The sequence below is a fragment of the Strigops habroptila genome, chromosome W (genome assembly GCF_004027225.2).
Source record: "Strigops habroptila isolate Jane chromosome W, bStrHab1.2.pri, whole genome shotgun sequence".
NCBI lineage: Eukaryota > Metazoa > Chordata > Aves > Psittaciformes > Psittacidae > Strigops > Strigops habroptila.
In genome coordinates this window covers 6,167,699-6,180,851 of record NC_044301.2, presented here as the reverse complement: position 1 = coordinate 6,180,851, position 13,153 = coordinate 6,167,699, and the positions used below count along the sequence as shown (strand labels likewise).

Genomic DNA, 13,153 nt, shown 5'->3' with positions numbered 1-13,153 from the left:
AATCTGCTCTCTTGAAGTCCAGGGCAGTGAGCTTGCTGTGTGCCCTTCTTCTCACTGTCCTGAGGGTCTCAAACTCGACCATCTCATGATCACTACAGCCAAGGCTGCCTTGGAGCATCACATTTCCAACCAGCCCCTCCCTATTGGTGAGCACGAGGTCAAGCATGGCACCTCTCCTTGTTGGCTCCTCTATTACTTGTAGGAGGAAGTTGTCTTCCACACAATCGAGGAACCTTCTGGATTGCTTGTGCCAGGCCGTACTGTCCCTCCAAGAGATATCAGGATGGTTGAAGTCCCCATGAGGATAAGGGCCTGCAGGCGTGAGGCTGCTCCTATCTGTCTATAGAGCGCTTCGTCCACAGAGTCCTGCTGATCAGGTGGCCTGTAACAGGTCCCTACAGTAATGTCCCCCATCGCTATTCTCCCTTTGACCTTGACCCACAAGCTCTCTGTTGACTGATCACCTGTCCCCAGACAGAGTTCCATACTCTCCAGCCTATCACTGACATAAATAGCTACTCCCCTTCCCCGTCGTCCTGGCCTTTCTTTCCTAAAGAGCCTATAACCTTCCATTCCAACACTCCAGTCATAGGAGCCATCCCACCATGTTTCTGTGATGCCCATGATATCGTATCACTGTAGCCGTGTACACATCTCTAATTCCTCTTGTTTATTCCCCATACTACGGGTGTTTGTATAGAGGCATCTGAGCCAAGCTCCAAATAAAGCCGACTCATTGGCTGGAGCAGCTGAAGTAGCTCTGTATTGCTCTGAGCATTTATTACAGGTGCTGGCAACTGACTGGGAATGTTCAGATGGATCGATGCCTCCCTCCCCCAACACATCTAGTTTAAAGTTACCTTGACCAGCCTGGCAAGTCTCCTACCAAAGCAGCTCTTCCCCTTTGTCAGACCAGCTCCACCATTTAAGAGGGATACTTAAGACATTTCAGAAAGTCTTTTCGGACTTGCTTCTATCCCTCTCTGAATAGCTTTGTTTTAGATCATTAAAAAGGAAAAATTATGCAGTCTTTGATAAATAGACTACTCCCCTACCTTGGTGTTAGATAAGATGTAAGTAGATCAGTTTTCAATTACATTAGCCTATGATATATGTGCTAAGGCATTCCTAAAAAACTAATGAAGAGGACCACCTAAAAAGAGACACATGAGGAAAACACAGCTAGAACACAAGACAGAAATGAGCAGGAATCACAGCTGACAGAAGGACGATTATATCAATCCCACTTACAGCCATCCTTACAAAGCACATCTGAAAAATAAATAGCAGTAACTCTACTGTACATTTTGCAAATTTTCTATCTAGGGAGATCCCTAACCTTAACACTGCAGAATCTCTGTTGCTTTAGGAAGGTCAGAAATGAGCTCAAAACAACAGGCATGGCCCAGAAGCCCCATCCTTACTTCTGTCTCCTACTCTTTAGTTTAGTATTTAAACAAGGAAGGCCCAAAGCAAGGCTACTCCACCGTGCCCTCTCAAAGTCTCTGTTCATGATAGATGTCAATGAAACTTTAGGGTACAAAAAATCCAGGAAGAAGTGGAAAATAGTCTAGAAATACTGCATGTGTTTTATAGCAGGACAAAAAGAAGTGTCGTTTAGGGATGAATACTGCCACCATGGAAGGAAGGAAGGGGGTGGGGAGGAAGATCCTTCAGAGACCATGCTGGCATTGTGGGACAGCTGTACTCACCATAGCTGGGGCCTGGTAAGACCCCACCACAACTTTTTTCCATCCAGCAAGCACACCATGCCTTCCTTCCCACCTTACCTGGGGTGCAGGAGGTAGGCGGGGAGGATCTAGGACCTGTCCCTGGAGGGTCTGGGACCCTGCCAGAGCCAACCCTAGGAATTTCCAATGCTGACTGCATGCCTCAGGTGGACCTGCAGTATCTGAGGTGTTCTGGTTCTTCAGGGACTTAGGCTGTCCATGACTGAGCTCCTAGGAATGTCATGCTCCGTGTGATCACAGTCCATAAATAGAAAATACCAGGCTGGTATTTCAGCCTATTTTTGGACCACTGTCTAATGTTTCCTTCCCCCTCTTCTTCCCTTTCACTTTTGGTAATACTCACTTATATGCTAGCCTGTGAAACAGCATCCAAGCTATCCCAAAGTAACTCTCTAATAAATGCTGAGACTATCTATCATCTAAACTGCAGCTAGCCTAGGTAGTAAGATCTTTGAAAGTACAAGTAGGAAATCTTCATCTTCAAATAAGGAAGAAGAGCATTAAGTTGGTGCAGTCAAATAGATTAAGCCACGACTAAGGGAGATGCCACAAGCTCAGGCTGGGTTTGCCATGGACAATGGCGAAGTTTCCACAGTTGGAAACAGTGTTAGTCAAAGACTTCTTAAACTCCCCTTGAGCATTGCCAGCTGATGCAGGTACAAACCGATTGGAAGCAATGGCCCTGCCACAGGTACTTGAAAAAACCCTCAGATGCAGCTATCACATAGACATGAAATGGGTGACAATTCATATCCCTGGTTTTTACTCAGGGATGAGCAATGCTTTGGGAAACAATGAAAGTCTCTGCCTAGTGACAGCAATTGAAGCCAACAGGGATGCCAATTTCTTTATCCATATTCACCTATTGTTTCACCAAGAAGATGGACAATGTACTTTCACCAAAATGACTCAGGACTTCAGGATCACAAATCCTATTCTTTAGTGTCCTGAAAAGTCAGTATTTCTGAGACATGGGGACCTTCTTCCAAGACTGGTGAGCTTATATTCTAACTTTGGCAGTGATACAAGGACACCAAGACAGGCTCAGGAAAAACAGTGGCATTCAGATGCCCAAATCAGTGCCAGACTTCCTGGAAAGGCAACATTGGGTTGGTCTGGATTTCGGGTTGCCCCTATAACCTGTGAGAGTGGCTTCAACAAATGCCAAGAAACAACCTGTAAATGGCACTGGAACACCACAGAAATACATTGTGGTTTCAATATGTCAGAGACCAGTGAAATGGAGGAGAACTGAAGAGTTTGGAAGAAGTTTACATCTGGGATCTTGTCTAAGCTGAACCTCTAAATTTATTATTTAATTTTAAAATGAAAACAAACATCCCTTCAATGTAGCTGAGAGCTGTCCTGATAATAAATATCCTAATCTTATCTCATGCCATCTTTTACCATCCTATTAACCTATTTACACACATACACACACAGAGACTATCTGAGGGCTAAACACAAAACTGTGACTTAGGCTTTTTTCCCATCAACTAAAATTACATTTTTTTGGTGATCACATTCTCAGTACTAATAGACTACATTACTTGAATGTGTCACAAAAGGTGAGAAAGAGAAGCAGCCTGTGGCCTTTCCTTCACAACAGGACTTGGACATCTGCCTTGCAGAACACTCGCTGTGTCCCTCTCCAGAGGTCATAAAACACTTGCTTTGCAAAGACATGACAGGGAGGTGTTTTCTTATTTTTTTAGCACAGTGCCCTTTTGCAGCTGTTACTCATCCTGGAGTACAGCCTGACAGCAGCAATGTTGGGGCTAATTCTATTATTTCACTAGCGTTAGTGGCATTGATCCTAGATTTACAACGATGCACCTATAAATGAAACCTAGCTCTTCAAACATCATTAATTAATGTTATAATGTTAAAACATTAGTAAAGATACTTAGATATAGTGTTTCTACTTGTAAAATAAGCCTCTTAGATTTGCTCTTTATGTCTTGAAGCAAAAGGAAATGATTCTGCAATTAAGCCAGTGTGAAAAGGGAAAAAAAAAAAAAGAAAAAAAAAAAGAAACAAACCAGATTTGGGACCACCGCAATGATCCCCACAAGTAAACTATGACCTTTCAAAAGAGATGGCAATTTAATGCATTATGTAAGAGTAAAAGCTGACGCTTTGCCAGGTTATTAGTATAGGCCTGCACCTGCAGCAGCTTTGCTGTAAGCACTTTCCCAAATGTCTAGATGTACACAGTTTTAATACACACAACTCAAGCTCCTGTAAATCTCTTACAAACATGCAGCAGCATGTACAGTATTCCATATCAAGGATTGAAAGGCTGCATATGGTGCTCAGTTATAACAGCTGAGCTTTAAAAAACTGCAGCTTTGCATCTCACTGAACCTGATACCAAATGTAGCCAAGAAAGACAAAAAGAAATTAAAAAAAGGAAGAAAGGCAGAAAGAGAAAATGGCTATATTAAATAGCATTTCTACAATGAAAGTTCTGTGTGCCATCCTCCAGGACTGACAACTTGCCAAAAGCAGTGCTCACTGCCTGCAGTACTCAAGCTCCGTATTTGCAACTATTTTATAAGGTAAAATACCTTCAGCCGGGGGAGAGGGAAAAAATGAAGTATTTCCCCTACCTCTCCCCCTGTCGCTGCTTGGCAAAGCAAAGCAAAACATAACAACTGCCCAAGGAAACTTCTAGGCAGTAGGCTAGTTCAAGTCCTCCTTTTGGGACTGACTAGTGACAGAAATTAAGTCTTCCCGTTGTTTCCACAGTTGTCCAATTGAAGAGATTAAACTGATCCTTGAGGTAGAGAGGTGAGGCTGAAAGGAAACAGGAAGCCTGGCCGGAAAGCAGATTTCCCTGGAAACACCTTGCCCTGGGTTCAGCAGTAGCAGTCATTTTTCTCCTTCTTAGTAGCTGGTGCAGTGCTGTGTTTTTGACTTTAGCCTGGGAACAGTGCTGATAACATCGATGTTCCTAGTTGTTGCTAAGTAATGCTTACTCCAATCAAGGACTTATTCAGTCTCATGCTCTGCAAGGGAGGAGGGGAAGCCGGGAGGAAGCAGAGACAGGACACCTAACCCAAACTAGCCAAAGGGGTATTCCATACCACAGCACATCATGCCCAGTATAGAAACTGGGGGGAGTTACCCGGAAGGGCCAGATCCCTGCTCGGGTCAGGCTGGGTACTGGTTGGTGGGTGGCGAGCAATTGTATTCTCTCCCTTCGTTATTTCCCTTATCATTATTATTGGTGGTAGCAGTAGTAGTTTTGTATTATACCTTAGTTACTGGACTGTTCTTATCTCAACTCATGGGAGGAGGAGGAAGAAGTGAACCCCTGTTGGGCTTTTTCAGGGTGGGATGGACATGGGTAAAACACGCGTGTGTGTGCCAACATGCTGATCCCCAGCACAATCAGCAGGCAGGTCTCAAGGGTATTCAAAAGCCATCCAAAACCTTCAGAACTCTCAAATGCTGCTGTAAATAGCCTAGTGGGGGAACGGGGGGTGTAAGGGAATGCCTCCTTTGTAGGTTGACCCCCCGAGGAGAAAAAAAAAAGATATGTAATTGCTAAAAAATTCCATTATATGCCTCCCAAAGTATAGAGATGATGACCATGCTGGGAATGCAAGCCAGACCAGTTTCATGATCAATGAGTCTATTGTATTATAAGTCATTACCATGAAGTACAGTGAAACAAGAACCTTAGCCCAGGCCCCCCAGCCGATAAACACTAAAACAGCAAATAGTGGCTTGTAAGTAAGGTACAACATGCTGAAACTCTGAGCTCAAGTGCAACAACTCTGAGAGCAAATAAATCAACATTGTGACGAGTGATTATTCATCTGAAACAATGAATGCTTATCACAAATATGGTTAGACACACTCTGGTCAGATCTGTCATTATCTCAACCCTTCATGCCCCACATTGGGCGCCACAAAGAACTGTCGTGGTTTAAGCCCAACCGATAACTCAGAACCATGCAGCCACTTGCTCACTCCCCCCCTTTTTCCTCCCCCCACTCCCGGAGAGATGGGAAGGAGAGTCGGAAGAATGTAACTCCCACGGGTTGAGATAAGAACAGTCCAGTAACTAAGGTATAATACAAAACTACTACTGCTACCACCAATAATAATAATGATAAGGGAAATAACAAGGGGAGAGGATACAATTGCTCACCACCTGCTGACCGATACCCAGCCTGACCTGAGCAGTGATCTGGGCCTTCCGGGTAACTCCCCCCAGTTTCTATACCGGGCATGACGTGCTGTGGTATGGAATATCCCTTTGGCCAGTTTGGGTCAGGTGTCCTGTCTCTGCTTCCTCCCGGCTTCCCCTCCTCCCTGGCAGAGCATGAGACTGAGAAAGTCCTTGATCGGAGTAAGCATTACTTAGCTACAACTAAGAACATCGGTGTTATCAGCACTGTTCCCAGGCTAAAGTCGAAAACACAGCACTGCACCAGCTACTAAGGAGAAAAATGACTGCTACTGCTGAACCCAGGACACACCTAGAAACTTTTACTTTCTCTTTCCTTGGCTACTAATGCCTTTCTGCAGCCTCGTCATGTGCGCTGCAGTCCTCCCCTCGCAGCCCCCTGTTGCTGCATGCCATCCCACTGCTCCAGTCTGAAGTTTGGCTTTTGCAGCATGAAGCAGCTGGGCCAAGCTACCAGGGAATGATAATGACCTCAGAAATCTGCTGTTAGCTCGACAACAATAGGGTGCTCAGTCTAGTGGAAAATTGTGTTCATCAGCTAACTCTGCTCTGTTACTAATTGACACTGCCAAATATTTTAAAAACAATTAATTGGAATGCACAAGGAAAAAAATTAAGATCTTAATCCTCAGACTTAAATTTTTTTGCCTGTTTTGTTCACATTGAGCAGATGATGACTATCACTGAAAAGAGAAAGGAAGAAAAAGAAAGGAAGAGAAAGAAAGGAAGAGAAAGAAAAAAAGAAAGAAAAACAAAAAAGAGAAAGAAAGAGAGAAAGAGAGAGAAAGAGAGAGAAAGAGACAGACAAAGAAAAAAAGAGTATCATATCACTGTCTTTCCTATGTCTGTGCAATGATGGCCAGTACAAAAGCTTTTTATGTGTTCTGTCAAAGGACATAAATATGGGCTGAAACTCTGTGTGTAATACCTAAAGCTCTTCTACCAAAAAACCTCATGTTAACCCCCCAAAAGATGTCTGAAAGATTCCAAAACAGCTGATCAAACAAACTATGCCAAAGTCCACATGAAATGCTGCATACAAGAATAAGTGGTTATATTTAACAGTATTTTATTTTTTTTAATCCCCGTGCTTTCCATTGATCATGGAACTTGGCCTACTTTATTTAATGAACTGGAGGGTCAGTGCATTCAATTACCCCCTTCATACTATCAAGACTTCAATTATCCCCACACCAAAATTATAGGAAAATGCAGAAGGTACTAGCCTACTGGATATAATGAACAGTATTGTTTCTTACTACATTAAGTTTTAATTATTCCATTCATTAATTCCTAAGCAAAACCTGTACAAATACAACTTTTGTTTAAAATAAGATGACTAGAAGTAAGACTGGACATCTGGCCCTGCTTTGCTGAGTTTCTTCTGTGATGCTGCAAAATTAATTTCAGAAGGGTGCCTGCAGTTAGACAAGAATCATCCCAATAACATCTCCCCATCCACAGCACTGCATAAGGAAGAGTGCACAGGCACATGTTTTTTACAGCAGTTTCCCTTTGTATTCTATGTGGAGACAGAAATTACATTTATTTGACTCTCAATTTCACACAAAAGTAAACAAAAAACAAGATAAAGCAATGAAAAACACAGGGAAATGATGTGTGACAAGTTCCATTCATTTCTGTTAGAAAAAAAGGCCTCTCAATTTGTCAAAGGTCCTAGTTTTAGCAGTTGATCTTAAGCTTAGTTGTCAGCATTTTGGAGATCTAAAGAACACACACATTTTCTGGTTCACTGGAGTCATTTTCACATGTTCACTGATTCAAACATTCTTTTACTCGCATAACAAACAGCTGCATTACCACATTAGCCCAGCCAGTGACAGTCACACATCTCTGCAATAACTGATTGCAAACTTGACCTTTTCTTCTTCTCAGCCTGAGCTAGACAGTTTTAAACAGGCACTCCATTCCCAATCCTCCTTTGCAGAGAATTACATCAGATAACAAAGCCTTCTCTGCCACTCATTGTAAGCCTTCTTCTGGAGATCTGTTCTAAGAGGCGCTGTGTAAAAAGGTTTTTATGATGAATTCGGAACTACTATCATGTTAAGAGCACCAATTTATAAAGAAGAATTCGTTGGTTAAGATCTGAAAAAAATAGTTTCTCAGGCCCTACTGACCCAGTTTAAAAAAAAAAAAATCAAGTGATGCAAATTAAGTTTTGAGACATTGTGTTATGCAGTCTGAGAAATTTGTAAAACTGTGTTTTGTGGTAATTTCTTAATAGACAATTCAATGACTAATTAATTCTCCCCTATGCAAAAATTCTGATTTCTTTATATTCTACAGGTTTATTTTTCATAGGTAGCAATAAAATACACACTTCATACTGATGAAAAGTTCCAACAGCAACCTGGCAATAAAATTTAATTTTAAAGTAAAGTACTAAAGAATACTTAGATTTTGTTCTGGTGAAATGCAATACCCTTTTTCTTTCGTCTGATTAAGAAGTTATAAAAATGTGCACACTGATAGGATATATGACACCAAGAGCCTTCCTAGATTTACTAGTAACAGACAAAAGGAGACAATCAGATATTAATATAAAAGGTCAGTAAAAACAAACGTGCTTCTAGCAACTGTTAGTGCATATATTTTGCTTTCATTTTTATATGCTTTGATATACATGCATCAGGTGTGAAAATGAAAATTGTCATTTAAGTTAAAAATAATTTTAAATTAGTGGCCAGAGAGAGAAGAACACTGTGGGGGTATCTTTTGCCTCTGAAGACAGGAAAACTTCCCACAATAATACACTTAATGAACCAGAACACTTGGAATTAAAGTTTTCGGGGCACTCAAACTACACCAACTTTCACATGCAGTGTTTGAATCCTCTTCAATCTCTATCGGTTCAACCTCACTCGGAAGACTCTGGGGCTCTTTATTCCCCAAACTTTTCCAGACAACCCTGGAAGGCTTTGGACAGAATTTAAAGAGTTTCAGGATCTTTTCTTTCTGATCCCTCTATGGCATTGCCAAACAAAAGCAATGCTTTCTATATTAAAGAGGAGCAGTCTGTCACCCATTCCCCCCCACCAATGTGCAGGATTTTTAAAAGTGAAAGTTAGAAAAATAATCTTCTTCATCCTGACATATTTTCAATCCTCTTAAAACAATCTCAACAACTATATATAGTATGAAATTAGCTCTTGCCTGTTACCCTTGTTTCTATATAGAATTTTCTAATATGTCTCACCAGTAATAAATTATACGTGAGGCTGTGACTCTAAGAGTAGACAGTGTGTTTCATGGGTATTTAAACAACAGTATTAAGTACTATAGGAATCTGTGGAATGTGGAGTGCAGATTTATGTCTTAACAATTTCTTTACTGGTTTTTAATAAGCCAGCAAACTAACACTTTATTATTATATTAATTTGGCCTCAGAAGTATACTGAAGCATAACAAGAACAACAAAAATAAACTGGCATATACTTAATAACTGTAACAGTGAATTGCCTCCAATACTAAAAATATTTATCGAAACTGGGGAAAAAAAGCCCTAAAAAGAATTACCCTCAACAGCCTGCTACCAGCTCTTTAACAGTGGGAAATGTAATGCCTTAAGGTACCTCAAACTGTCTTTCATTTTCTAGACTTAATGGCTGATTGCAGAAATCAATGTTGCCATTAGTAACAGAGTATTTGTTATGACATTATTTCCTCTGTTGTTAGGCTTGCGGAATGATTACAGTATTAATGAGGTGCTTTCTTTATAAAGGGCTGAAGATATAACTTTCAATTTACTACCCATTAGCAAGTGACTTTGGAAATATACATGAGGCCAGAAATCCTACCTGTTATTACTTGAAGATTTTATTTCAGCAGTCATAGGCTAGTAACTTTAAAAATTGTACCAGGAAGCTCAGTATTTTATAGACATCTCCAATAAAATATCATCTGCTTTGCTATTTTATACATAGCAAATTAACATGACATACAATGCAATTAAAGTGTTTCAGTTCAATTTCTATTTTCCTTGTATTTTCAAATAGATAGGAATTAAGCAGAAGGCTTAATACATGTTAAAATGTGAAAAAAACAGTTGAGAAATTATAAAGAAGTTAGTAATTTGTATCTTTGAATCTCTTTTCCATCAGTCCAGTGGCCAGGTACATAGCTAAGTAACTGATACAGTTGTGGGAATTAAGGCAATCAGAGGTTGGTCAACATGCTGTTTTTAATCATAGTTCTTTGAACTATGGCTTAAAGAAGGCATCTTTCCTCACCTTTTTACATGGAAGACATGGAAAGATCTGTGAGCGAGATATCATGAGGGAAAAAAACCCTTCCAAAACCTGGAGGGAGAGGCCCTGGAAGCAACATTGACCTTGGTGACTGTACAGACCCTGCATGCTGCTGCCAGTGGGGCAGCAAAGGTGACAGCTGAAGGGCTGGGAAACCTGCCCTTGGAGGGGAGAAAAGGGTGAGCCCAGAATTCACCTCAAAGGCACTGCGGGAACCCACACACAGATGTTCTGGCATATAACACCATGTCCCTGTGGACCACTATGAAATGACCTAACAAGAGACTGCATAAACTACTTTGCTGCTGTGATTTCAAATATGGCTACAAAGCTTTCAGTGCAGAGAGGGAAGGAGAAATTATCATACCTGAAGAGGAGGGTGAGGAAGGATGCGGGCTGTCCTCCTGGGCACTTCCCATCTGCGAGAGACCTCCACCTACTCCGCTTTCTTCAGTAATGTTAGAGGACCCTGGTGATGTCGACCTGCTGACAGACTGAGACTCTTGATCACTTCCAGACCCACGTCGCTCATCAAGACCACCTTGAATTATTTCATCTTCTCCTTTCCTGTCTCTTTTGTGGACCCTGGAGTGAATGACCACTTGGTGATATGTTCTGAAAACCCTTCCGCAGTCCGGGCATTCAGTTGGCTTTTCTTTCACATTTCTATGACTTTGTAAGTTGTAATCGAGTCCCTGGTTCATACCATGTGACAAAAAATCTCTACTGCCTTCTAAAGGGTCTAGTTTGTTTGGCAAGTCTCTCTGATTGCCCATTTTAGTGCTGTGAACCAAATCAGCAGGCATTTTCTGCTTAGAGCCATCTGCTCCTACTAACACATACTCCCGCTTCTCCTTATCAAACATAACTCCAGCATTTGCCAAAGTGTCTTCATGGCTGTGCTGTATCTGCTGCTCTTTAAACAGAAAGCCATGTTCCATGGCCATTCCCCTTGCCATAAGCTGCCAGGCCTGATAGCTGTTTACTGGATCCATCTCTGCCACTTTGGCAGCAGCTTGTAACCTTTCTATGCAGCTGGATTTCAGAGGAGGCACCAGATTAAGACAGCCCAATAAAGAATGTTTATCCCCTTCAGCCATGCTGTGGCCAATGCCAGAAATAGGTGAAAGAAGCTTCCCCAAGACTTCTTTCTCTTTCATGGGCATATCTCCTTTGTTATAGATTTGATTTTGTTCACTTAAACTCGCTTTGCTGGGAGGAAGAAATCCACTCTGCAAACATGACAGATATCTTGAATATAGGTTTGCATGAGCTTCCTGGGACATGCTGCTAATGGAGACAGGTACTTCGGGATCATTAGGAGATTTGTTCTTTACAGATAACTTATTCAGGTGAACTTTCATGTGATTTTTAAGAAACCAAGGCTCTTTGAATCGCCTCCCGCAGATCTGACAGCAGTGTTCAAAGGAATCCTTGTGCTTTCTCATGTGGCCTTTTAGGAACCAGGCTTGGCTAAACACTTGGCTACACACCTCGCAACGGAACTCGTTGGTGGATTGCTCCCCACTCCCATTGGAGCCCTGGCCCTGGGCTGACTCTGCAGTTATGTGAGCCTTCTCCACGTGGCTGATCAGCTCCTCCTCCTGCGAGGCAGCAAAGTCACACAGGGTGCACTTGTAAGGCTTGTGCAGGATCCTTATGTGCCTGTCCAGCTCTTCTCGCTTCTTAAACTTGCCTTTGCAAAATGTGCATCTAAACCCAGCTGTCTGAGTGACAACTTCTTCTTGAACACTGACTGGCTTTGGGGAGGGAACAGGGTTTGAAATATCAGGTGTGCTGTGATTAGCTGGCACAGACAAGTTACGGTTTGCGAGAGGCATTGGTTGGGCATGCTGCTGTGCTTTCACATCAGGTGGTGGCTGCAAGAGGCTGCTCTTCATCTGTTTGTCCCGAAGAATTGCTCTCTCCTCCAGCTCATGTAAAAGTCTGTTTTCTTCTCGGACTCTTCCACGACCTTTGCCAAGGTTTCCAAGCTTATGAGTACGCAGGTGTATCTTCAGGTTGCCTTTCTGAGCTGCTCTGTGGTCACAGTATGGACACTTAAATGGTTTCTCTCCAGTATGAGTTCGCATGTGTAGCGACAGGATGCTGTTAAAGCGAAAGCGTTTCCCACACAGGGGACATGGGTACTTCCTGTTTTTCCTGGCATCATCCTCTATATCACTCATCTGAGACATAATGCCTAGGTTTTGTCCATTCAAGAACTGCTGCAGGTCCATGCGCCCATTCAAACTGGTATCAACCTCTCTATTGAGCTGGTTGGCCAACAGAGCCATCTGACTGCTGATGGGCTGGTTTGCTATGGACATTTGGCTTTTGTCTTCTAGTGGTGCTGATGCCTTCTCCTCTGGATTCTGCCTGTTCTGGAGCTCTGGGAAGTCATGGCTGAGCTGGGAAGTGATCTGGTGCAGCTTCTGGCTCATTGAATACTGCCCATTGAGTATGGTGCTGTTGAGGTGGGTGTCAGCTTCTGGCACAGCTGAAGAAACACCAAGGCACAAACTAGCTTCTTCCATCTCTGAAAATCAGAAGATAGTTTAGATTCAGACTGTGAGAGTTACAAGCATTGAATCACTGACATCATACATACAATTTTCATTTTATGTTTTACCTACTCATAATAATGCAAAGGAATTAGTGTAAAAACAATAAAAAATGTATTAAATGCCAACTGTGCTACACAATTTTGACCATACATGTGCTTTCATCATTCTGTATGTTTGCCAATAACCATTAATTACTATTTTAAAATATGCTACAATTTCAAAATCTAATTCTTACAGAAGGGGCAAAGTTTTTTACCACCTCCCTTGTCTGTCTTGTGAAACTGCACCTGTTTACATTTCTAAACATATAGAAAAAGAACTGTTGTGCATCTCTCCCATTTCCATTAGAAAAGCCAGCAAAAA

The 13,153-nt window shown here is 41.9% G+C and overlaps 1 protein-coding gene across 1 annotated transcript in view; it reads right to left on the bottom strand.

Moving 5' to 3' along the window:
- LOC115619177 (zinc finger protein 536-like) overlaps positions 1–12,760 on the bottom strand; it is a 247,726-nt gene extending 234,966 nt beyond the window's left edge. The window contains exon 1 of the mRNA XM_030511224.1: positions 10,591–12,760. Within this exon, the coding sequence (XP_030367084.1) occupies positions 10,591–12,760 (2,170 nt within the window). The remainder of the gene's footprint in view (positions 1–10,590) is intronic.
- Positions 12,761–13,153: the final 393 nt, after the last annotated feature.